The sequence below is a fragment of the Berkeleyomyces rouxiae genome (assembly GCF_048999995.1).
Source record: "Berkeleyomyces rouxiae strain 22BRR77 chromosome Unknown BrBRR77_ptg000002l, whole genome shotgun sequence".
NCBI lineage: Eukaryota > Fungi > Ascomycota > Sordariomycetes > Microascales > Ceratocystidaceae > Berkeleyomyces > Berkeleyomyces rouxiae.
The window spans coordinates 3,165,635-3,188,836 of NW_027396492.1; the positions used below are offsets into that span (position 1 = coordinate 3,165,635).

Below are 23,202 nucleotides of genomic sequence, written 5' to 3' on the forward strand. Positions count from 1 at the left end.
TTCTTGTCTCGTCTCGGTGTATTCTCGAGCTTTTTTTCTTGTGTGGCCTTCGTCTGGTGTGTGGCCCTGGTCTTGGTCTTGCTTGGCCTGGCCTTCCCTGTCTCTCTCTCTGCCTTTACCTCCCGTAGGAAGGCAAAGGAGTTGGCCGAGGATGGGCCCTCTCAAGTCTGGCTATGCTTTACTGGGCCTGAATTTCACGAACCCATAAAGATGCCGCGCCGTCCTTCACCTTTCACTTCTCTTCTTGTTCTTCTCGATCAGAGATCTTTCAATGCGTCGTCAAATCCACATTCCTTGCTTCTTCTTCAACTCTTCGACTAGACACTTGTTGTCGTCTATCCACAACCCCCCTCCCCAACGCCGCAATCCAGAAAATAATATACAGTAACCCACGAGTGTCTGCTGTTGCTGTTTCTTCTGTTTAATACTTCTTCTTCTTCTTCTTCATTACTTCTCTTCATTGTTCTATCACGCTTGTACACCTTGCATTTTCAATACCCCCATCACTTCTTTAACTCTTCGTTACACTACCATCCATCGTCTTATACGCCTCTACTCACACGTACCTCTAGACCTCACCAGATTTTCCACAATGAGCCACGATAGCATCGAGAAGGGCCACGGCGCCAACTACCACGAGGACCGTGTCGTCATCCAGGCCTCCCAGCTCCGCCCCTATGAACACCGCAAGTTTGCCAACCCGGCGCCTCTGGGTCTTTCCGCCTTCGCCCTGACCACCTTTGTCCTGTCTTGCATCAACATGCGTGTGCGTGGTGTACATGTCAACGCCTTCATCGTAACACTGGCCTATGCCTACGGTGGCTTCGTACAACTGCTTGCCGGCATGTGGTAAGTCTATCCATTTGTCTTTGATCAAGTGACAGCCATGTGTCACAATGTACAATATACAGCTGTCTAACTCGGTGTCTCTATAGGGAGTTTGCTGTTGGTAACACTTTCGGTGCTACTGCCTTCACCTCATATGGTGGCTTCTGGATCGCCTTTGGCATTCTGACCACGCCTTCGTTCAACATCGGTAACACCGTCGACGGTCCCTACGCCGAAACCCCCGAAGACCTCAAATCAGTCACCGCATTCTTCCTTACCGGCTGGTGGATCTTCACCACTATTCTCCTGCTCTGCACGCTCAAGTCCACCGTCATGTTCTTCATGCTCTTCTTCACCCTCGACATTGCCTTCTTGTGTCTCGCCGCCGAAAACTACGCCCTCGCCGAGGGCGCCGAAGAGCTGGGCCACAACCTGGCCACGGCCGGCGGTCTGTTCGGTATGCTGGCCGCCTTCCTGGCCTGGTATAACGCGCTGGCCGGCCTGCAGGACAGCAGCAACTCGTTCTTCAAGCTGCCCGTCTTCCCCATGCCCTGGTCCGATGCCGCCAAGGGCATCAGCAGTGGTGGCCACTAAATCAGGCGCCTTTGCCTCATTATCTCCATCTCATGTTCTTTTGTTGGTTTTTCTTTGTTTCCTATTGTTCGGAGCTGAGACAAGACCTCAGTCTGATATTTTCGTTACCGTTGGATTTTGTGTTTTTTTTGTCATCGTTTTGTCATGATTTCCTTTCTCTTGTTTCCCTCCCATTTTTTTCTGTCATAAGAGGCCTCTTCTCGGTCTCGCCTCGGAGCTCCTCGGGCGGTTGTCGCTATGACCTAAAGACAGGCAAAAGGGTCAAGGCAATTCTTTTACCCTTCTCAGACAAAATCCTTGACCAGGGAACCCACTGGTCTAGACCGAGCCCACCAAAAGACTGATTCGCCATCCCTCTTGTCTTATCAGATCTAATCAGATCTCTCCCCCATGGTCGACACTCCCAGGTCTCCTCGCTCTCTCTGTCGCTTGCATGTTTTTCTTTGTTCTTGTTTCCTGTCTTGTTCAAGCCACTTCATTTTCCTATTGTCCATTCTCCCCTCCGTTCAGCCTACATCAACTCTAGATACAACATTTCAGGACGAGCCACATGCGCCTGCGAGGATCCAGGCCTTATCAGATGCACAACTTGGCCCGGTGCCTTTTTTCGTTTTTTTTTTTTCTCACAGGAACGATGGGCAATGGGCCATGATGATATCTTCAAAAAAGAAAGAATAGAAAGCTCATTGTTAACCCACACATTTGATTCTCCTTTATACAAATGTACCGTTGTCTCTTGTCCCTGTAACATGAAATCCTTAGTGCCACTGTATTGTGCTGATGGGAATGCATAAAGCAAACTAACAGTAAGTAGGAGACCAAGTACGAGATCAACAGGTATTCCCAGCTATCTAGCACGCCAAGTACTTGTACATTTGGCCAGCCAGGATCCCGGCTTTGCGTGGGCTGCCGAGCCCTGGGTGCGCGATTTCCCGGCTATGGTTCCTGTCGTCCGGTTGCGAAGTCTGAGGTCTGAGGTCTGCGCTTGGAAGGGCTTGTGTATGCAAAACGTTGTTTATGTCTGCTGCGCCGGACCGGCAACTATGTAACATGGGATGAAATACAGCAAGACTTTGGTGCTACTGTTACATGCATGAAGCGCCACAGGAGAAAAACACCACCAAGGCATGCATCGACGACGAGACCAGATGACAATATGTAGTGGATTCTTACATAATTAATAACTACATGCATGGCTATACACTACCTCCTAAACAAGTGACCAAAATACAAAGAGTAGCATTGCCATCAATTAAAAGAAAAGTGGACGCCCAGTGCCACACGACACGAACAGAACTGTTTTCTTGTTCTGGGCAGCCCCTTTGTGGTCATTGTGCATCGGACGATTCTCGGCGTCGGTGCCCAGACGGTGTTCGGCTTTCTCTGAGGCGTCACTTAAGAGAAAGGTATGGTATTAGTCCGAAAAGGGTAAAAGCAACAAAGGGCAATAGTGCCAAGTATTGGTCCTCAGTGTTGGTAGCACGTAGGTACTTGGTGTTACTCTGGACCGGGGCCCCTGGCGCACATCCCGGCCAGGGCCAGGCCTGTCCTGGGATACAGCCAATCAGGGCTGTGTCTGCAAGATTCGGTCTGTGAAGCCAAGGACAGAGCCTCGTCCCAAACAGGAGAGGACCCACCCAACAAGGGAAAACAACAGAGCCGCAAGGTGTTTGTACCCTCGTCTCGGATCGGAAATGCTGCGGTGGTACAAGTGTGTACATACATGTTTGTCTGGCTGGCTGCATGTTCAATTCACACCCGCCTCTTGCCTCTCTGCACCAGCGCAAATCCCGCTTGACGGCTGTGCTCTGCTTCACTCTCTAGCGACCTTTCCCAGTCAAGCAAGCGCGAGGCCCGCTAGCTGGCCTCTGAGTCCCTGCTCTATTTTCCTAGTGACCAAATTAATCTCCTCACAGGGTCCCATTCTGCAACTCTGGAATCCATCCCTTTCCAAAGGCGGCTGGCTGGCTTTTGCTCACTCTGTGCAGCAACAATGGCGCGCACGCTGGGACCAGCCTGTCTTTCTTTGCAAGTGCTGCCTCCTTCACCTCAACGTTCGATGGCCTTTGAAAGCCATCATTTCTGGATTGCTTCGTGCTTCGTGCTTTGTGGCAGGTCAGAATTTCAGCCGCCTCACAATCTGTGCAGACGGCAGCAGAGCGGTGGCGGGAGGGGGCCGTGGGCCTCCCTTTTCTCTTTGCTGGTGGCTTGTGGACTGTGAAGTTGAGGCCAACCAACTGCTGGATAGATTATCTCTCGGCCAGCCAGAATAGAGGGACATTCATTGTGCAAGTACACATCTCCGTGGAAATCCACCCAGCACATTTGCCGAAGAAATATATTGCTCTAGCGGGTGCGTACACAAGCTCTTGTTCTAGGCCGAGTCTACACACTAGGTCTCCGCCATCTGTCGCTGTTAAGCAACCGACTGCTTCAACAAATCATCGTGACTCTATGAGTCGTCTTGTGTGACTGATTCGTGGCCTGACCCTCCTCACCCCATCCCTGTGCCCGGGTGTCACACATCCCTCTCCCTCGTTTCCGTTCTCTGCATCGTGCATCCATGTCTCGCCAACTTTTTTCTTTCGCCCAGTCAACAGACGGTCAAGGCCTCTCTCGGGCCACACCTCTTGCAGCGAAATTAACCTGTCACTAAAAACGGGTGACTTGCTTGCCAGGCAAATCTTCGTCCACCAGGGCCCACATGCGCTGCGACCAACGGGAACAAGCCGGGATGCCACTTCTCACAGGATCCCCCATTTTCTCATTTTCCATCCTGCAAGCCTTTTGGTCTGACTGGACTGGAGGTTCACTGGCAGCTGAGTGGCTTGACAGGGGTGTGGCTTCTAGAACATATTGTGGCTTCTAGAAGCTGGCCTCGAGACCGCTGCCTAAAAGTGGAACCGATCACATAATAAACATATTATGTCAGCACTTTCTTTTTCGATTCATTACATAATCAGTTTTCTTGACCCCAGGTTCTCCACTTTGTGTCACTTTTCGTGTAACCACACTTTCTAGACATCAACAGCGTCTTTGCTACGACGAAAAACACAAACATTCGGCTGCATAACTAAGACATTCTCTGAAACAATAGCCCGCCCAATGCCAACACGCCATTTCTTATGTTCATACGGTAAACCAAACAACTATCGCCGTGACAGGGAGAGCTATGGTCTCAACTCAGTGTCAAGGTGGTGCGGACTGGGGTAGCCGAGGCCGATCAAACGCCGCCTGGACCCCGTATGCTGACGCTCGGCGCTGGAACTTTTTTGCCTGGCACACATGCGTTTTTCCTCGTTAATCGCTAGCGTGTTTGGTAGAAGAGGCCTTGGCACTTGACTTGGGACGACTTTTGCTTACGCAGGAACAAAAAGAAAACAGCGTTTCGCGCGTGGAAATACTGTCAGAAACTCGGGTAGTCTGATTACCGGCGCAAGACTACAGACCCAAAACCAAGTATGCTGTATGATCACCGGACCTCCTGCTGGTTTGTCTCCAGTGTTGGTTGAGATCGGAAGCCTAATCGCCGCTCTCTGAGGGCCTCGACCATGGAACTGCCCATCTGAACTCGGCCCATCTCGATGTTCGTATGCTTGTGGCGGAGGGTTATCGTTTATGCATTCGTCCGCACTCTTCATTCATCATGTATAAAGATGCACGTCTTCCACCTCGATAACCTTTTTTTTCTTTCTCTTTCTCCTCCATCACCGATCACACAGTCTTCTATTCCACATCTTTCCGGGCTTCGACGCTTTCTCTTCTTTTCCCCCTCTTTTATTTTCTTTCTTTGACGTTCTGTGAACTGACCCTTTTTCTAATTCTTTTCTTCACATCTGTCAGCTGGTATTGACAGACTATTTTCCTTCTTTCTTAGTCTTTTAATCTTTTTTTTTACTCTTTTTTTTATTACACGCTCCTTCAGCGTCAAATTCCTGGTGTTGTAATCTATACTCATTACATCCTCCTCTTTCACTCTTATATTTTCCAACATGTCTTTCACTTCAAAGTCTGTTATCCTGGCTTACATGCTGGCCTTTGCTGAAGCCCGGTTTGGCCAGGAACAGATTCCTGTCTCAGCCATCTCTAGCCTGAGCAACTTTGGCTCTCCCGGCGAGGCGGCCACTCTTGCTGGTGGTGTCCCTAGTGTGCTACTTGCCGCTGCCAACCCCTGTGACAAGCTGGAACTGGCTGATAAGATTGTCACTCAGCTGGGCAACGACCCCCAGGTCATTGACGGCGCCAAGCAGCTTGTTGCTGCCGAGCGCAACTTCAACCCATTCAATGTGAATGTTGACTCGTTCTGCGCGTCTGCTGATCTCCCTGCCACTCCGGAACTGCGCGGTATTCTGCCTCTGGTTGACCCTGATGTTGTCGGCTCCGATGTCGAAAATGCCAACTCGAAGACATCATTGACTACTCCTTTCCCCGCTGATGGTCTGTCGGTTGCTGATATCGCCACCGCTCAGGGGTTCTCTAACTTCACTGCCGTGCAGCCCGGGGCTGCTGGCAACGCTGGCAACAACGGCAACAATGGCAACGCTGGTAACAACGGCAACGCTGGCAACAATGGCAACGCTGGCAACAACGGCAACGCTGACGACGATGAAGACGCTGGTAACAACGGCAACGCTGGCAACAATGGCAACGCTGGCAACAATGGCAACGCCGGCAACAACGGCAACGCTGACGACGCTGAAGATGCTGGTAACAACGGCAACGCTGGCAACAACGGCAACGCTGGCAACAACGGCAACGCTGGCAACAACGGCAACGCTGGTAACAACGGCAACGCTGGCAACAATGGCAACGCTGACGACGCTGGTAACAACGGCAACGCTGGCAACAACGGCAACGCTGGCAATAACGGCAACGCTGGCAATAACGGCAACGCTGGCAACAACGGCAACGCTGGCAACAACGGCAACGCTGGCAATAACGGTAACGCCGGCAACAACGGCAACGCTGACGACGATGAAGACGCTGGTAACAACGGCAACGCTGGCAACAATGGCAACGCTGGCAACAACGGCAACGCTGACGACGATGAAGACGCTGGCAACAACGGCAACGCTGGTAACGCTGGCAACAATGGCAACGCTGGCAACAACGGCAACGCTGGTAACAACGGCAACGCTGGCAACAATGGCAACGCCGGCAACAACGGCAACGCTGACGACGCTGAAGATGCTGGTAACAACGGCAACGCTGGCAACAACGGCAACGCTGGCAATAACGGCAACGCTGGCAATAACGGCAACGCTGGCAACAACGGCAACGCTGGCAACAACGGCAACGCTGGCAATAACGGTAACGCCGGCAACAACGGCAACGCTGACGACGATGAAGACGCTGGTAACAACGGCAACGCTGGCAATAACGGTAACGCCGGCAACAACGGCAACGCTGACGACGATGAAGACGCTGGCAACAACGGCAACGCTGGTAACGCTGGAAACGGGGGTGCAGTTCCCACTACCCTGAGTACTGTCACTCGAAGTGCCGCTGCAACCCCTACTGCCGACCCTCAGAATGGCAACAACGGCAACGCTGAAGACGCTGATAACAACGGAAATGCTGGCAACGCTGGCAACAACGGCAACGCTGACGACGATGAAGACGCTGGCAACAACGGCAACGCTGGTAACGCTGGCAACAATGGCAACGCTGGCAACAACGGCAACGCTGGCAACAATGGCAACGCCGGCAACAACGGTAACGCTGACGACGCTGAAGATGCTGGCAACAACGGTAACGCTGGCAACAATGGCAACGCCGGCAACAACGGTAACGCTGACGACGCTGAAGATGCTGGCAACAACGGTAACGCCGGCGCCGCTGACTTCGGCTCCTGCGACCCCACCATCCGCCGCGCCGGTGGCCTCGGCGGCCGTCCTGCGACCGAGTTCACCTTCCAGTCCAACGACCCCAAAATCGAGGCTATCCAGCAGGAAGCCCTGAACCCCAACATCATCACCAACCGCATCTGCGACGAGCTGACCAACCAGTGCGGCGCCAACGACGCCGCCAAGTCGCTCTGCCTCGATGCCAAGGCCCAGGTCGCTGCCATTGGCGCTCCCGATGACCGCACCGATACGACTGTCACTGTGTGGAACGGCGCGCTGGGCTTCTAAATCTGCCTGTGCAATCTTGAGATCCGCCCGTGCGCGCGCATGTGTTGATCAATCCCCCCGAGGCTTGGATTGCCTTACTGATGAATAATTATTAATGGGCGGCTAAAATTCCCACTGGGGCATCTAGAATGCCGAGGAGACTCACATGGAGCTCACTGTTTGGGTCAATGTATATCTATTTTTTTATGTATCTCCTTAGTTCATGATAATGAGACTGGATCTTTCAACTCTAACCACGCCTTCCCATCACAGGGGAGTTTTGCTGTAGTTTCATGTTTTTTTGTTGCTTCTTTTTCTCCAAGGGTCTTGTTTAGTCCTCTCTCACTTGCCTCCTACATTGGCGGCAGCACAAGACCCTCCTTGCCCCGGACATCTACTACAGCCTCTCTTCCTCTGTACATGTAACGCACATGTAGCACTTTCTCCTGCAGAGGCACTGGGTCCCAGAAGCCAGGTATATGACTCTTACGCACGCCGTATGGAATCTCCAGTCTACCGTCGCCATCCACCAAAGCGCTCAGTGCAACTCGGACATCAGCCACCTCGCCAACCCAGACTGCCGCGCTGCCGGAGCCCTCTTGGATGCCGTACTTGGCACTCAGAATAACCAGGCCTCCCTTCTTGGCCTCGCGCTTCTGGCGCGCCTCGACAAAGCTCTCAATCAAGTACACAATCTCCTCAGCGTCAGAGCGCTTCTGGTCGACATATGCCTGCACGGCCTCGGGCTCACGCTTCATCTTCTTCACCACGCGGCTGCGGCGCAGGAAGCGCCGGCCGATTTGGCCGATGGCCACTGTTACGAATGGCACGACTGCACCCAGTGCCACCATCTTGTCGGAAATCATGGTGCGCGGTGTTACCAGCACAGGAAGACTAATAGCCTGGCTCAGCCGGGCCCAGTATAGTGAGAGGTGCACGTGGTGTGCGCTGATGCTGACCTCAAGACCTAAACGCGCGAAGCGTCCAACTTGCCACAGGTTACGAAGAGCAAGGTAGTGGTCGGAGGCATTTCCGCCGCACAACTCGGCCTCAATACGCGAAGGCGTTTGAGTCGGCGCCAGATAGGGAATGTCGCGGCTGTAGCGGAGATATCCAGCAAAAGCATCGCCAGGCATGGCCGAGACTGACATGGCCCACGAGCCACGGCCGGCAAATGAAGCTTCGCGGTCCATGCCGCGGATACCAGACTCACCGCGCGGGATGTCAGCATAGTTGGTGGTAGTCCATCGCTCACACGGCGTAGTCTTGTAACCAATCTCAATGCTAGGGGTAGTCTTGAGCGGGAACTGGAAGTCGGCGTAAAACCACTTTTTGCTTTCTTTGGCAAACTGGCCGAAGAAGTTGCACACTTTTCCGTTTCCGAAGCGCCAGTCGCCACTATCGGCGCGGAAGAAGGCGGTTCCGGGGCCCACCTTGCGGTAGATGCCCATGCCCAAACGGGGAATACCACCAGTCACGTAGCGACCATTTGTAGCGCTGGCCTCCATATTCCAGGGAACAGCGCTGTAAGGAAGCAAAAAGGAGTGAGAGACACGGGCCGTCAGGGAGCGTTCGGGAATCACATCAGTCTCAATTTCAATAGCACTCTTGGTCCAACGCTCCTCGGCTCCGGCAGCGGCAGCAGACGATGAGGACCCAGTAGTGTTCTTGGCGTTTGCAGCAGACCGAGCGCGATGGATAATCTCTTGGCGCACACGGACTGCAACAAGAGGGGTGCATTTCAGCTCTCCCAATTGGATAATACGGTGACGGGGGATGGTCAGCGGTAGTAGAGGCTGGAAACGGTCGGTTAGGAGGGACGAAGACACGTTCGCCTGAGTGAGGCCATCGACGAGGCCGTATAGCGAAGCAGCTACAGTGACAGTCGGGACAGCCAAATAGTAGCTGGAGTCATTGGCTTTCGCCGCAGCCTTTTCTCTTTCCCGATCTTTGCTCCGGCGCTTGTTCTTTTCCTTTTCCTTTTCCTTGCCCCGTTTAAACTTGCCCAGTACACCAGCCAATCCATTCTTTGCGGCACGTAGCTGGGCTAGAGGAAGCACCCGATGAACAGGGACACCGACGGTAAACGATTGGCTCAGTGCGTAATCCAGCGGCTTCATGCCCTGGATCAGATTGGCAGCAGACGGAGTCCTGCGTTTGCTCAGCTGACGGTACACCTCGGTATACAGCTTGGAAGCATCAATACGAACGCCAACCTCGGAAGCGCCGTACACAACCTGCTGCATTCTAGCACGAAGCTTGCCCTCGACAGCGGCGTCATAGTTGCCGTGAACGAGAACCTCAATTTCATCTCCGTCCTCGCCAATCACGTCGTACTCGGCGCGGCGCTGCGGATCCATCAGCGTCTCATAAGCCTGCTGTGACTTAATAAAGTGGGTTGCAGCCATGGCGCGATATTTGCTGGCATGGGCCTCGGGATACAGCAGCATGAACTGGCGATAAAAGGCCTGGCGGATCTGGTCCTGAGTCAGGGTCGAGTTGTGAGGAAGACACAGGATATCATAGTGGTCGGGCTCAACATAGTCGTGCTCCTCCTCGACGTTTTCCAATGGGCCTTTAGAGCCGGCTGTTTCGTAGTCGGCAACCACAGGATTCTCGTCGTCGTCGTCATGCTGGTCAGTCTGGCTGTCGGCAACATCGGTGATCTTGGTGAAGACAGACGAGGCATCGTCAAAGCCAAACTCGTACTCGCGGGCCGTCGACGCAAACTGGTCGGTCAGCGAGAAACGCGACTCGGCCGCCCGCACGGATTGCTGGTAGGGCGAGTTGTTGGAGTGGGCAGCGTCGTCATTGGCTGCGCCGTGGGTGCGGGAACTGCCATTGCGGGTGCTGCGTTCGCCCCGGCGAGACGACCGGCCGGTTTTGGAGCGGCTGGAAGAGGACTCTTTGGAGGGCATGAAAGCGGCGGGTAAGGGAGGGCGGTAGGGGGATGAAAGAGAGACAATATAGGAAGGTGATGTGCAATAGAGACAAGACAAGATGTCAGAAGGCCAGGCCTGTCTGTCAGAAACACACAAAACGCAGCGGTGGAGAGAATGCGGAAGGGAAAGAAAGAAGAAGAACAGAGGAAAGAAAAACACCGCATAAAAGTCTCGGGGCGTCTCTCTGGTGGTTAAGGCAGTTCCAGTTTACTGCCGCCAGAGTCATCCATCCATCCATCGATGGATGCTGCAGGCCATTGTCGTTCTCTCCACTCGGTTTTAGGCACAAACGGGCCCAGTCGGCAAAAGAACCACAGAGAAGACGTGCCCGCGCATCATGTGATCCACTCTGGGCTAGTTTGGCTAGTTAAAGTGTGTGTCTGTCGGGAAGATGCAAGCCCGCCGACAAGGGAGCTTTGCTGCCGTAACTCTGTGCATCTTGGAGGAAGAGGGGTTAGGCTCATGGGCTCAAGCGGAGAGACACTTGCATCGTGCATCGAGACCTTGTCCCTGGCAAGGCCGGCAGGTCTTGATGCCAGCTGGCAGCTGAGCCCCGGCAGCTGGCACCGGCTCTGGGGCTGTCCTCCGCCATGCTTCCCTTGATAGCAACTGCTGTCAGAGCTTCGTGTTATTGCAACTGTGGTGCTGACCAACCAAGACCGAGCTTCCTGAGCGGCCCTCTTTTCCCTTCCTCCGCCCCAGAGTTTCTTCCTTCCTGCATCTCCAGTCAACCAGTCTCCAGCGCAGAATTTGTCTCCCCGATCTATTGTTTTTTTTTCCTGCAATTGATACGCCATCTCATCTCACCCGTCATCATGTTCGCCCGCTCTGCTCTGCGTGTTGTCCGGCCTCTGCGTCAGGTAAGCAGCCTCTTTCAGCTCTCGGCCAACCAGCCCACTGCCAATGCCGCGCCTAATCGCTCTCGCACCTGCTGACCATGTCTTGTTCATTGTTGCAGCAGGTTCGCGCTTTCGCCTCCGAGGCCCCCAGCTCCGCCCCCAAGGCTCCCGAGCCGACCCCCAAGCCCAGCTCCAATTCGGGCCTGTACGCCGCCGGCGCCGCTGTTCTCGCCGGCGGTGGTTACTACCTAGCTAGCAGTGGCGATGCTAAGCCTGCTGCTGCTGCACCGGCCGTTGCCAAGAAGGCCTTCACTGGTGTTGAACAAGGCTTCCTGAGCCTCGAAGTCTCCGAGGTCAAGGACCTCTCAGCCAACACCAAGCAGCTCCGCTTCAAGCTCCCCGACCCCGAGGCTGTGTCGGGCGTTGTCTTCACCTCGGCCGTGCTGACCAAGTTTAAGCCCGAGGGTGCTGAGAAGGCTGTCCTCCGTCCTTACACCCCCACCAGCGACGAAGGTTACTACCCACCCTAAACTCTATCTCTCCTACTCTTCCCGCTAGTTCAATGCTGACCCGCTACTTCTCTTGTTCCATGTAGACTCCAAGGGCTACATGGACCTTATTGTCAAGAAGTACCCTGATGGCCCCATGTCCACTCACATCCACAACCTGAAGCCCGGTGACAAGCTGGACATCAAGGGCCCGCTGCCCAAGTACCCGTGGTCCGCCAACAAGCACCCCGAAATCGCTCTGGTTGCCGGTGGTACTGGCATCACCCCCATGTACCAGCTGCTGCGCGGCATCTTCAGCAACCCCGAGGACAAGACCAAGGTCACCCTAGTCTTTGGCAACGTCACCGAAGACGATATCCTGCTCAAGGCTGAGCTCGACAAGCTAGAGAACACCTACCCCCAGCGCTTCCGTGCCTTTTACCTGCTGGACAAGCCCTCTTCGTCATGGAAGGGCGGCAAGGGCTTTGTCACCAAGGAGCTGCTCAAGACTGTTCTGCCCGAGCCCAAGGAGGAGAACATCAAGGTCTTTGTCTGCGGTCCTCCCGGCCTGATGAACGCCGTCTCAGGCAACAAGGTCTCCCCCAAAGACCAGGGCGAGCTCAAGGGTGCTCTCAAGGAGCTAGGCTACAAACCTGAGCAGGTCTACAAGTTCTAAGCTGTTAGAATAGTTGGAAGAAGAGTAAGTCCGTGTTTCTGTATAAGCCTTCATATACATAGACTGGTGTTTGATTAAGCTCATTGTTTATAAGTAGAAGTACTCTTCAAACTCGAATGCGTGATAATACTGTCTTGAACATTCTTCGCAGAAAACGAGAAAAAAACAGTCATTAACTATAGAAATGGAAATTCAACCGCAATGAGCAAAGCTAAACATACAACAACATCACATGCGATGGGGGGTGGAGGAGGAGAAGGAGGACAGCAACGAATAAGGGTTAGGAAAATGTGGAAGGAAAAGAAAACAAAGTTATGGAGAAGAAGAAAAAGTACACAAAGTCTGCTGCTATCTATGCCAGCTTGCACAGTATACAAGCAAGCCAGTCAAACAAAAAGAAATCATGAAATCATCTTGCGTGTCATCTGCTGGGTAATGCGAAAAAAATAAAGATTTTTTTGTTTGCAAAGTAAACAAAGCACATAACAATTGGTGCAGTACATGTATTGATGATCCATATCGAAATCGTCCTTTTTTGTTCAAGAAGTTTAAGTTATGGAGGGGTGTGAGGGAGTGAGGGCCAATGGGGGGGGGAGAGGGGGAAGAGCTAAGGTAGAGAGAGAGAGAGAGAGAAAGAGAGAAATTGGCATGGGAGAGATTTGAATCAGAGTCGGGTAGAAAGAGAAGAAATGGTAGGTAAGAGTAGAAATTTCCAGCATGTCCGCCCTTCAAAGACACATCCTGGCTCGTACAGAAAGAACAGCAGTGAGTTACTAGCCGGACGTCCTCGTCTCGGCGGCCGTTGGGGGCGCCATTTTGGCATCTGTGAGCAACTGTATCTCGCCGTCTCCCGAGTCTCCAGCCGGCCTGCCAGACGTCGTTGTTGCTTTTGCTGGGGCGGTGCCGGGGGTAGCAGCCGCTGCGCCAGATGTGTCCTGGGTCCCGTTCCGTGGAAAGCCAACTTCGGAATAGAGGGTCATTGTTGGTGTGTTTGCTTGGCTGCTGCCGCCACGCTGGCCGTTGTAGTGTACGACTTGTGGCGGCGCTTGGCCAGCCTGTATGCCCAGTTGGTCGGTGGGATAAGGGTCGAGGTCCTTGCTCGATGTGGAAAATGTTGACACGACTGGCTGGTTGTAGCCGTTGACGTTTACCGTGTTGATGGTGGGTAAAGCGGGCTCGGGAAAGCCACCAGAAGGCTCTGCTTGGGTCGGTGTGCCGCTATCGTTTGGTGACGCGGCTCTTTCAACAGCCATAACATTGGCGAGGCCGTTCATGCCACCCTCAATGTCTCGCAATAAACGTACATAGGCTTCGGGCACCAACCCGCTCTCTTTGGTCTTGGGGTCCTCGGCAACAAGCCACCCTTCGCCGTGGCGATAGGAAATGAGAATAATTTGGCCTTCAACCAAGGGCAGCTCATTTTCATCTTCGCGTTCAAAATCATACAATGCCACTGCCTTGCCGTGCATCTCCTCGTCGGGAGAAGTAATGGTGAATTGGTAATCGCGGGAGTATCGGGACTGGTCATTGGGGAAAGCCGGAGATGATGCGCAACTAGAACAGTCCGAGTCAGCGTCGTGGTCTCCCAACAGTCGAGACTCCTGGCCGTTCTGATAGTTATACGGGTGGCCGTTGCGGTGGCGGGAAACGTACTCGTCAACGCCATCTTCAGGTTGGCTGTGATCCCAGCCTTCGTTTTGTTCGACACGGTATCCGGGGCCAACGGCATAGTTGGCATCCAATGACGGTCGAGAATATGCCGCCGAGGTCGACTTGTGCTTTCGATGGCGCGAGCTCACAACAGGGCTCTGTAGGTCCTCGTCCTCGCTCCACGGCGGCCCATCGCCCAGATGGATGGGAGGGACGTCTGTTGAACGGCCATAGTAGTCAGCAGGCCATGCCGCTGTATCCCAGCTCATCTTGGCCTCCCATGAAGCTGGCGGATCAGATAGTCGTCTTTGCTCTGTTGCTGGCGTGTTGGCGCCGGAGGCCGGGACAGAAGGCTCGGGGGTTGGGCCGTAGTGGAGAACATGTGACGTGGGATATGCGAAATCACGGACAAGGGAGTATGGCAAGCTCGAGGGGTACATGGGAAAGACATTGGATACAGGCCGAGAACGTGAAGGAACCGAAGAAACCGAATACTGAGAAAGACGGTTCTTTGCTGACACCTGGGATAAAGGTCGTGAGACAACGGATCGCCGACCGAGATGAGACGATGGTACAAGAGGAGGTACGGTCGAAGGACTGAGCTCTCCGTCAGCTGCTGCGGAGGCCGGTGCTGTCGAGGATGCCGGAGCTGGGTTTGCGGCTATGGGGGCCGATGAAGAAGTTGCTGCATCCATAGCACCGAGAGTGGGAGGCGAGGGTCAGAAGAGAGACTTGTGTGTAATACGGGATGCTAGCCAAGTGCTCAACAGGGCATGGAACAGATGGAGAGGGGCAAGGAGAAATGATGGAAATGGAGGCCAGGCAATACCAAGGGCCACAGGGAAAATAGCACAATAAATCAAGGAGCAAAAACAGAAAGCCGTAGATGCTGCCGGGGAAAAATGACTGGCAAATGTGGAAAACGAACAACCACAGGGTAGACGAAGAACGAGAAGAATAATGGCGGCTACCCAGGTGACGGACAGATGCTGTCGACCTGCCGTGCCGTAAGCGCGCCTCGCACAGGAAAACAGAGCCCAAGAAAGACTGAGGCAGGCGGGAATGAAAACCAGAGAGAAGCGACGAGAATGGGGAGTCTCGGCTCAGTTCAGTCTACAACACCACGCGAGTCTGGGCACGGTATGGATGATGGATTTTTTTCTCGGGGGGGGGGGGGGGGGTGGTCAATGAGGGGGCTCGTTCAGAATAGGTGGCGGCGATGGCGGGGGGGTTCGGGCAAGGCGATGGACTATCAAATCGGCCAAGTTCGTGTATTGATAGCAGTAGTGGTAGCGGTAGCGGTAGTAGAAGCGATAGCGATGGGCGTAGAGGTACAAGTAGTTCTTGTAAGGTAGTTATGACAAGTGTAGGTAGTACCAGTACCGGGAGTGATGGTAGAGAGTGTCGTGCAGCAGCAAAATTCTCGGGTTATTAGGTGCAATGCCAGAGGAGGCTTGGAGACTCGGTAATGGTCGAGCGTGGATGGACGATGGAGGAGATGCGATGATGGAGGTGGGCTCGCAGCAGGACGAGCAAATGAGAGAATCAAGTTCAAGTTGGATCGCGAAGGTCTCAAAGAAAGAAGCAAAAAAATCAAGGAGAAAAAAGTGAGGGGACTTGGACAAAGAAGAGACCAGGTCACACACAACACTAAAGTGAAAATATGAGGGCAAAAAATAAATAAAAACCAGGTAAATAAGAACGGTGAGAAAAAAAAGCGAGTCGGTTCATGGACCAAATTGTGCTAGTGAGAACTACCAGCGCAATGGGTGCTCGTGCCTGGGCCTATCCACTCACTACAAGGAGGGCAGCACAAGTGGAGGTGGCCGCTGGATCTAGGCGCTGAGAGCGCTGAGCGCTACAGGTCTCCAGGCCCCAAGACCAAAGAGAGACTACAAGTATCTGCACAACCCACCACCGTCCCTTTGCTTCTTTTTTCGGGTGCAAAATGATCATGTTTGCAAGTACGATGCATGCTCTAGTTGGTTTGTTTCTTTTTTCAGGCTTGAGGGAAATTAAAAAAAAAAAAAAAAAAGACACAGGTTAAAGAAAGAAGCCAAGCTCGGAACTGCCAATGCCAATGCCAATGCCTCTCTCCAGGGCATATTAACCCAAGTTGCGGGTGGGACGTCCCTCTCACACCAATCCCACTGAGTCCTAGCTGGGGCGGCCTATACAATAAAAGCCTACAACCTCGAAACCCCTCTAACTACACCGTCACCGAAGCCGAGCCACTAACTGAAACCACCACCACTAACATTTGGGGCCTAGAGCCCCTGTTCCACCTGCAATACACAAGTAAAAACAGAACATACCCTCAACGCCAGTGGCCCGCCATCACTGCTGCGGCCATAGCCAACCGGACTCTTGACTTCAAACCTGCCAACTTGGTCATCAATGTCGATCAAACTAGAATAATAACAGCTACAAAGAAAACCCTCAGCTTGCATCGATCGCTGTTGCATGCATGTCATCTCCTTGTTTTCATTCATTTTTAGAGATACACAGAGTTGGCCCGTCTATTCTTCCTCTCTCTCTCTCTCTCTCTTAACTCCCTTCACCTTGAGCCTAGATTCCTGACTTCACTGGCCTACCTCTGTCTTTCAACCTTATCACAATCCACAATTACACACACATGTCACAGCTTCCAGCACACACCAATCGCCCGCTTAACCTCGTCTCGTCTTGTCTCGCCTTATCCTGTCTTCCCTGGTGTTTTCTATGGTTGGCTTGTACAAATTCCTGTAGTTAGTCCTCCTCATCAAAACGTCCAATTTCCCTGGCACGACAACGGGAGCCACGCAATTTGATCCCATACAAACCCGGCTATAGCTAGAAACTCTGTGCAGGGAAAGCCCCTCCGGCGTCAGCTTCGGCACGGAGAAAGATGGCAGGCCTACCCATCGTCTTGTAAATACAAGTGACCTACAACCACAACTTGCCCATATTGTAACTAGTTAAACAACCCATGAATCTTGCCCAATTTGGCATCTTTCGATCTTGAGAGACTAGAAAACTCCCTCTCCTCACTCCTGCTACCATGCCCTCCTACGCCTTAGGTTGTAATAACCATATTTGTGTGTCTCAGCCCGGATACCGCACCCGTGACCAACAGCGGGGAACAAAGGTTAAAAAGTCACTCACAGTCAAGAGAACAAGCCTCATTGGATGATGTATAACACGTCCGTAGTCAGTATGACTCGGAAGCAGCCGCCTGCGCCAGTGTTGTCCCGATTCAAGTACTATGACTAGTTGCCTGTGGGTAGTTGACTATAGTTAGTTAACTGGCTGACTAGTTATATATAACTACTTGTGTACGTGCAAATGTATGCCTCCTTGTCCTTGTCGTGACTCGCCGAGCTTGCCTGCTTGTGTCCGTAAATAGCCTATAGTAGAAACACAATAAGATACACACTCCCATCATCAGATTTCCACACCAAGAGACTGTCCGATTGTCTCTGACTGGAACGCTGGCGTAAATCAAGCTTGACGCAGTAGTCAAGTACATCCAGCAAGAAATAAGTATGTATGTACATGCTCAAGGCAAACTGCAAGTGACATGACTACAATTCCTCTCACAACTACTAACTGGTTTCTCGGACCTATACATACATGACGACATCCATAATACGACGTATGTATACCCGCCACGCCACTCTCTTGCGTCATGTGCGTCTCTCTCAGGTATGGAAACAACACATCACAGTCTGTAACATTTCGAATAACTATGTAAAAATACCGTACCACAGGATACCCCGATACTCGGCCAGCCCTGGCTTCAGAGCCCTTCTATCCTGAGGGACCCGAGGGACATCGGTGCAATGCCGTCTGCCACGTGCATGTGCTCTCAACCTCAACCTCAGTTTTACCACACAACATGCAAGACAATAGAACATAGCTGCACAGTCATCCTTGCTCTCGCCAATATCTGTCTACACCCATAGTAGCTAATGAAAACTCTGTCAACTAGCTACAACCAGTTGTCGTTTCCACAGCTTCTAGTTGAGTGCAATATGCAATACAAAATGCAAGATGCAAGCCCGAGTTACATTGGCACTGCATGTTTCGGTCGTCGTGCTGTGATTGCTAAAAATAGAAGCACGCTTTCTCTGCAACATGCCACTTTATCATTGGCCCATTCAATACTACGCTTCATTCAGATTTGTTTCAGGTCAGTGTGTGTCCGTGCCGCCCGCTTAGACGCTTTTATCCTTCGCTTTTGTAGTCCGCTCTACTCTACACTTGTTGTGAGCCACCAGCAAGCCCATCAATAACAGAGGAATTGACAAATGACGGCGCCGCTTTCTTCCTGCTCATTTTTTGGACATGATGAAAGCCCATGCATCCAGTCTTTGCTATGGAGACTGATGTTGACTGCCGGGCGGGTTGAAACGGCTAACCCACGTAACCCACGATTTTTTCCGCTAACCCTTATACTTGGTAGCATTTGGCATGTCTATTTTGTTCCGTTTTCCTACAGCCGCAGGCTTTGGCTCAAGTGCCAAAAACATGGGAAGAAACTAACTAGACAATTTAGTCTCCTTCAGTTTGTTCGTTGGACTGATTTACGTTTCGGCAGGAACGTAGACCTGCGGAGGAATTTTCCACAGGCCAAGGCTTCCTCCCTTGAAAGTCAAACATTGACATCACCTTGATTGAAATTAGAAGCGTTGATGAGAGTCTTTCTTGATTCACCTGTCTCTGACTATTTGAATTGATTGTCTTTATTTTGCCGGTCTACTCGCTACCTGTCTTTGTCTGCTCGGTAGGGATATTCGGCATACGACAGGGAACAAAACCTCGCGCCAGAAAATCCATAGTTACAGAAACTAAAAACCCCAAAAAAACCCACCAAAAAACTGTTGAGCGTTATTTCCAATTCCACCAGCAAAAAAAATACGCTTCTACAAACACCTAAAATTTCAGCAAAAGAAGCCAAAAAAAAAAAAACGCCTTAAAATTTACAATGAAGATCAGACAGCATTGGTTTGACTTGACTTGACTTGACTTTATTTAACGTGACTAAGCTACATGAAAAGCATTACACGGTCCGCCGTGAGGCGGACACAGGCCCTCTCGGGTGTCAAAAATTCAGATCTAAAAGCGATGTCTGATCGTTGAGATCAGATTTCAATTGGACTGAGAGGGGATCGAACCCCCGACCATTTACAAATTTGTAGTGAATACTGCAAAGCAAATATCATACCACTAGACCATCAGCCCAATGAACTTGTTGAAAGAGCGACTGCAAGTTGACCTTATATGGCACAAAAGCAAAGCTTTCTGCCATGGCTGACCGCCCTGCAACTTTGGGCAGCTGCTCTACAATGCAAAAATCTTTCAATCGTCCATCCTATTTCAAGCTTCAGTCTGTTCTTTTCACTCTTCTCTTTCTTTCCCCTACTTTCTTCACGCTGCAAAGTCAGCAGTCGTCAATACACTCAAGGTAAGTTCACATACATGTTTTCCCTGGAGCCCAAGAGTTTGGCCTTGTCTTTCGTGATGCATTCTTTTTATTGGAGCTGTCTAAACATACTATGTTGACACACTTTATACCGTATACGCTTTTGTCTGATGGAACACTGTTGGATTCATGATTTCTTCCTTAGCCTGCGTGGTCTCGATCATTTTGCTAACAATCATCTAAAGCTAGGTATCGCTTGACTATCTAGTAACTCGTGATTTATTGTATCATTCTCCAAGTTTGCTCCACCTGTAGTTATCTGCTTGTAATCATGGAAGCCGCCAATGGACCAGCAGACGGTAGCAATGTTGCCACGAAAAGTTCTGAGTCCTCAGAGTCGGGCTACAAGTTGAAGTTTTGTACCGTGTGTGCCAGTAATCAGAACAGGTATGTGCATCTGTCTCGAACAGTTAATTCCATAGTAATATGCCAATCTACACCGTTGTAAAACCATCGATATTTGAGCTTCTGTATTTCATTGTGATGTGAGATCTTGCTAACCTTGCCACCGCCCCAGATCAATGGAGGCACATCTGCGACTTTCCCAGGCCAACTACCCCGTGATATCCTTTGGCACCGGCTCTCTTGTGCGTTTGCCTGGCCCCAGCATCAACCAGCCCAACGTATACCAATTCAACAAAACATCATATGATAGCATGTATAAGGAGTTGGAAGGCAAAGACCCACGTCTCTATCGATCCAATGGACTGCTTAATATGCTCGATCGCAACCGTAATGTAAAATGGGGCCCCGAGCGCTGGCAGGACTGGCAGATTGGTGTGCCTCGCACTCAGACGCACGCCAATGACCGCGGAAGCCAGGGCTCCGAGGGTGGAATTGTCGACATTGTCATAACCTGTGAGGAGCGTTGCTGGGATGCCGTTATTGATGACCTAAATAACCGCGGTGCTCCTCTCAACCATCCCGTTCATGTATTCAACATTGACATCAAGGATAACCACGAGGAAGCCTACGTTGGTGGCCAGGGCATTGTAGATCTTGCCAACTCCCTCAACAGGGTCGCCTGTGAAGAGCGCCAGGCCGTAGGCCCGCTATCCTTTGACTCGGGCTCGGCTGCCGGTAGGTCAACATTTGACTTGCGGGTGCCCGAGGTTTTGGCCGAATGGCAGGAGCGCTGGCCGAATCTCCCTGCTACATGGACTCTAGCCTGGTTTTAAAGACATGAAGATGAGCATTATTTTATGCTGCATTGTTTCTCCTGATCATGTCATGTTGACTTTTTCCTTTGTGCCAGCAATAAGTCTGGCCAAATAGTTCATATTCTATATCTTCGGTGACCACAGAACGAAGTTCTATAATATTGATCACGAAGTTTCTTGACTTTTTTAGCTCACTTTCAATACCTACATACATATTTCCATTCTGAAGATGACAAGTAATAGTTCCTAAAGAGTCTACATGCTCCCCTCTATGTAAAGTCTCGTGGTAGAACAAGAAGGGAATACTGAAAGCCTACCTAGTACTCCGATATGACTTGACTCGACTCTATTCAACGTGACTGAGCTACATCAAAGTATTATACGGTTATTCCGATATCATGATGATGAGAGTCTTTATCAGCCTGTCTACTTGTGAGAGAATCTCGACCTACTCCAGGCTACTCCGATGAGTTGACGATGGTGAATTTCTTCCTCCGATGTGAGTTTTGTCGCTATTGCAATGGTTACACGAAAATCAGGTTCGACTCTTGACATGCAACTCGACAAAATTGGCACCAAAAAACCCGAATTTTACGCACGTTGAAGACTCATGATGATGATGAAAGTCTTTTGATTTGATTTGATTGTCTTTATTTTACCTGTCTACTCGCGAGGTATTCTCGACATACGACAGGGGACTAAAACTAGTACCAAGAAATACATACAGAAGCTAAAGATCCAAAAATCCAAACCATGCATACAGAAAATCCCCACAGCACAAAGTATAATGACGGAGGGTCCCCCGACCGCCCAGCGCAATGGCTGTCCTTCGCTTGTAAGGTCCCAAACAAGACCCCAAGCCTCGGCCTTTACCCTGTAGAAGACCAAACCCAAAAGAAAGATAGAACATGACAAAAGAAAAGTAACAAAGGAAAGACAGGAAGTAGAGAGAGAAAGGGAGAACGAGCAAACAGAAGAGAGTGGCAGCGCGCGCGCTAAGCCGAGAGGCCCGGGGGAGCCCCCGCACTGGGAGGTGGAGGGGCGGGCGGTGGTAGGCTCGACGGGAAGCGAGCGGGAGGGTCGGCGGCCTGTGGGTGCGCCTTAGTCCTCGCGCGGCGTTGGGCGAGCAGCACAGTGGGTGCTTTAGCTGCCTTGGCGGCCAGCCAGGTGGCCCCGCGCTTGGTGCCTATCAACTTCTGGAAGAAGCTGCAGGACACCCGCTGTGGGTTCCGGGGGCAGACCCAAACATGCTCTGGGGCGGTCTCCGATCCGCAAAGGGGGCAGGAGAGCACGGCGTCCACATGTTCGAAGCGGCGATGGTAGGCCGCAAAGTCGCCATGGCCGGACAGAGCAGTCAGCACTGCGCGGGCGAGCTTGCGATCGGTCTCGTCAAGGAGACTTGACCAAGCCTTCTTGGGGGGTTCAACTGGGCGGTGCAGATGGGGTCTAATGGCGCGCCCCTCCTCTGCCCACCAGGCGCGGAAAGCAGAGTCGAGACGGGAGCGGAAGTAGTGGCAGGCCCAGGAGAGCGACATGCCGTCCAGCCAGGTGTTTGTCCTGGCCCCTAGCTTTGCTTGCTCATCTGCGAGCTCATTGCCCGCGATGTCGGAGTGGCCCGGGACCCAAATAGCCTCTACCTCGGATGGGCCGTCGGGCCAGGGCCTTGGTCGCGGCCGCTCTGAGTGCGGTCTGATCCAGCTTGCGCAGATCATCTGGGCGCGCCTCAGATACTGCTCGGAGGTGCCCGACTTGGCGTAGCGAGACGTGAGCCGGTTCACTGCGGCGAGATTGTCGGAGCAGACCCAGACCTTGCGGCACTGTGGTTTCACCCACGAGTCTACTTTTTCCAGGGCTCTGGCAATGGCCATTACCTCGGCGTCATGAACCTCGGCGTGGAAAGGAATCGGGCAGTTGCCCGTGTCCAGGACTGTCCCGTCCCGAATGATCGCCCACCCAGCGCCGACCCGGCCCTCTCCCAGCTTGGATCCGTCTGTGTATATCCAGAGGTCCGAGGGGGAAGAGGAGCGTACCAAGGCTAGGTGCGCCGCAGCTGCAGCCTTCTTGTCACCCTGTAAATGGGGGCGAGATGATGCAGGCGCGCCCGTGAAGGGGGCCGGGTAGTTTGTGGCCAGGCTGTGCGGGAGCAGCATCTTGAGCCTCCCTATTCTACCCAGTTTGTGGCTGTCGTTCCGAGCGGGTGGTTTGGCTGCGCGAGAGTGGCCCTAAGTCCGGCCGAACCAAGGCGGCTGTCTAGGACAAAACTCATTGGCGGGAAACCGGACGCTAGGTTGTATATAGCGCATGGGGTTGTGCAATATAGCGGGAGTGCCGCACGCAGACCTCGGCGGACTGTGCGATCCAGGAGTGCCACGGCCTGCTTCAGCCCACGGGGTTGGCTAGTTGTCCCGGCTCCGTGGTTCCACCAGACGGCGGCGGCGTAGGCGAGCT

The 23,202-nt window shown here is 52.3% G+C and overlaps 7 protein-coding genes across 7 annotated transcripts; 4 read left to right on the forward strand and 3 right to left on the reverse strand.

The window, feature by feature from the left end:
* Positions 1 to 592: 592 nt before the first annotated feature.
* On the forward strand, positions 593 to 1,422 carry BROUX77_002445 (uncharacterized protein; the record flags this gene model as incomplete). Its single annotated transcript, XM_073746986.1, has 2 exons — positions 593 to 849; positions 936 to 1,422. 2 exons carry the CDS (start codon positions 593 to 595, stop codon positions 1,420 to 1,422), a joined length of 744 nt encoding a protein of 247 aa, XP_073607527.1.
* Positions 1,423 to 5,414: 3,992 nt separating this feature from the next.
* On the forward strand, positions 5,415 to 7,556 carry BROUX77_002446 (uncharacterized protein; the record flags this gene model as incomplete). Its single annotated transcript, XM_073746987.1, has 1 exon — positions 5,415 to 7,556. One exon carries the CDS (start codon positions 5,415 to 5,417, stop codon positions 7,554 to 7,556), a length of 2,142 nt encoding a protein of 713 aa, XP_073607528.1.
* Positions 7,557 to 7,888: 332 nt separating this feature from the next.
* On the reverse strand, positions 7,889 to 10,453 carry BROUX77_002447 (uncharacterized protein; the record flags this gene model as incomplete). Its single annotated transcript, XM_073746988.1, has 1 exon — positions 7,889 to 10,453. The coding sequence occupies one exon, from the start codon at positions 10,451 to 10,453 to the stop codon at positions 7,889 to 7,891; it is 2,565 nt and encodes an 854-aa protein (XP_073607529.1).
* Positions 10,454 to 11,292: 839 nt separating this feature from the next.
* Positions 11,293 to 12,480, forward strand: BROUX77_002448 (uncharacterized protein; the record flags this gene model as incomplete). The annotated part of the gene is made up of 3 exons (XM_073746990.1): positions 11,293 to 11,337; positions 11,436 to 11,829; positions 11,912 to 12,480. The coding sequence occupies 3 exons, from the start codon at positions 11,293 to 11,295 to the stop codon at positions 12,478 to 12,480; spliced, it is 1,008 nt and encodes a 335-aa protein (XP_073607530.1).
* A 773-nt stretch (positions 12,481 to 13,253) lies between these two features.
* On the reverse strand, positions 13,254 to 14,825 carry BROUX77_002449 (uncharacterized protein; the record flags this gene model as incomplete). The annotated part of the gene is made up of 1 exon (XM_073746991.1): positions 13,254 to 14,825. The coding sequence occupies one exon, from the start codon at positions 14,823 to 14,825 to the stop codon at positions 13,254 to 13,256; it is 1,572 nt and encodes a 523-aa protein (XP_073607531.1).
* A 5,040-nt stretch (positions 14,826 to 19,865) lies between these two features.
* BROUX77_002450 (uncharacterized protein) lies at positions 19,866 to 20,772 on the forward strand (the record flags this gene model as incomplete). Its single annotated transcript, XM_073746992.1, has 2 exons — positions 19,866 to 19,981; positions 20,112 to 20,772. The coding sequence occupies 2 exons, from the start codon at positions 19,866 to 19,868 to the stop codon at positions 20,770 to 20,772; spliced, it is 777 nt and encodes a 258-aa protein (XP_073607532.1).
* A 977-nt stretch (positions 20,773 to 21,749) lies between these two features.
* On the reverse strand, positions 21,750 to 22,904 carry BROUX77_002451 (uncharacterized protein; the record flags this gene model as incomplete). Its single annotated transcript, XM_073746993.1, has 1 exon — positions 21,750 to 22,904. One exon carries the CDS (start codon positions 22,902 to 22,904, stop codon positions 21,750 to 21,752), a length of 1,155 nt encoding a protein of 384 aa, XP_073607533.1.
* Positions 22,905 to 23,202: the final 298 nt, after the last annotated feature.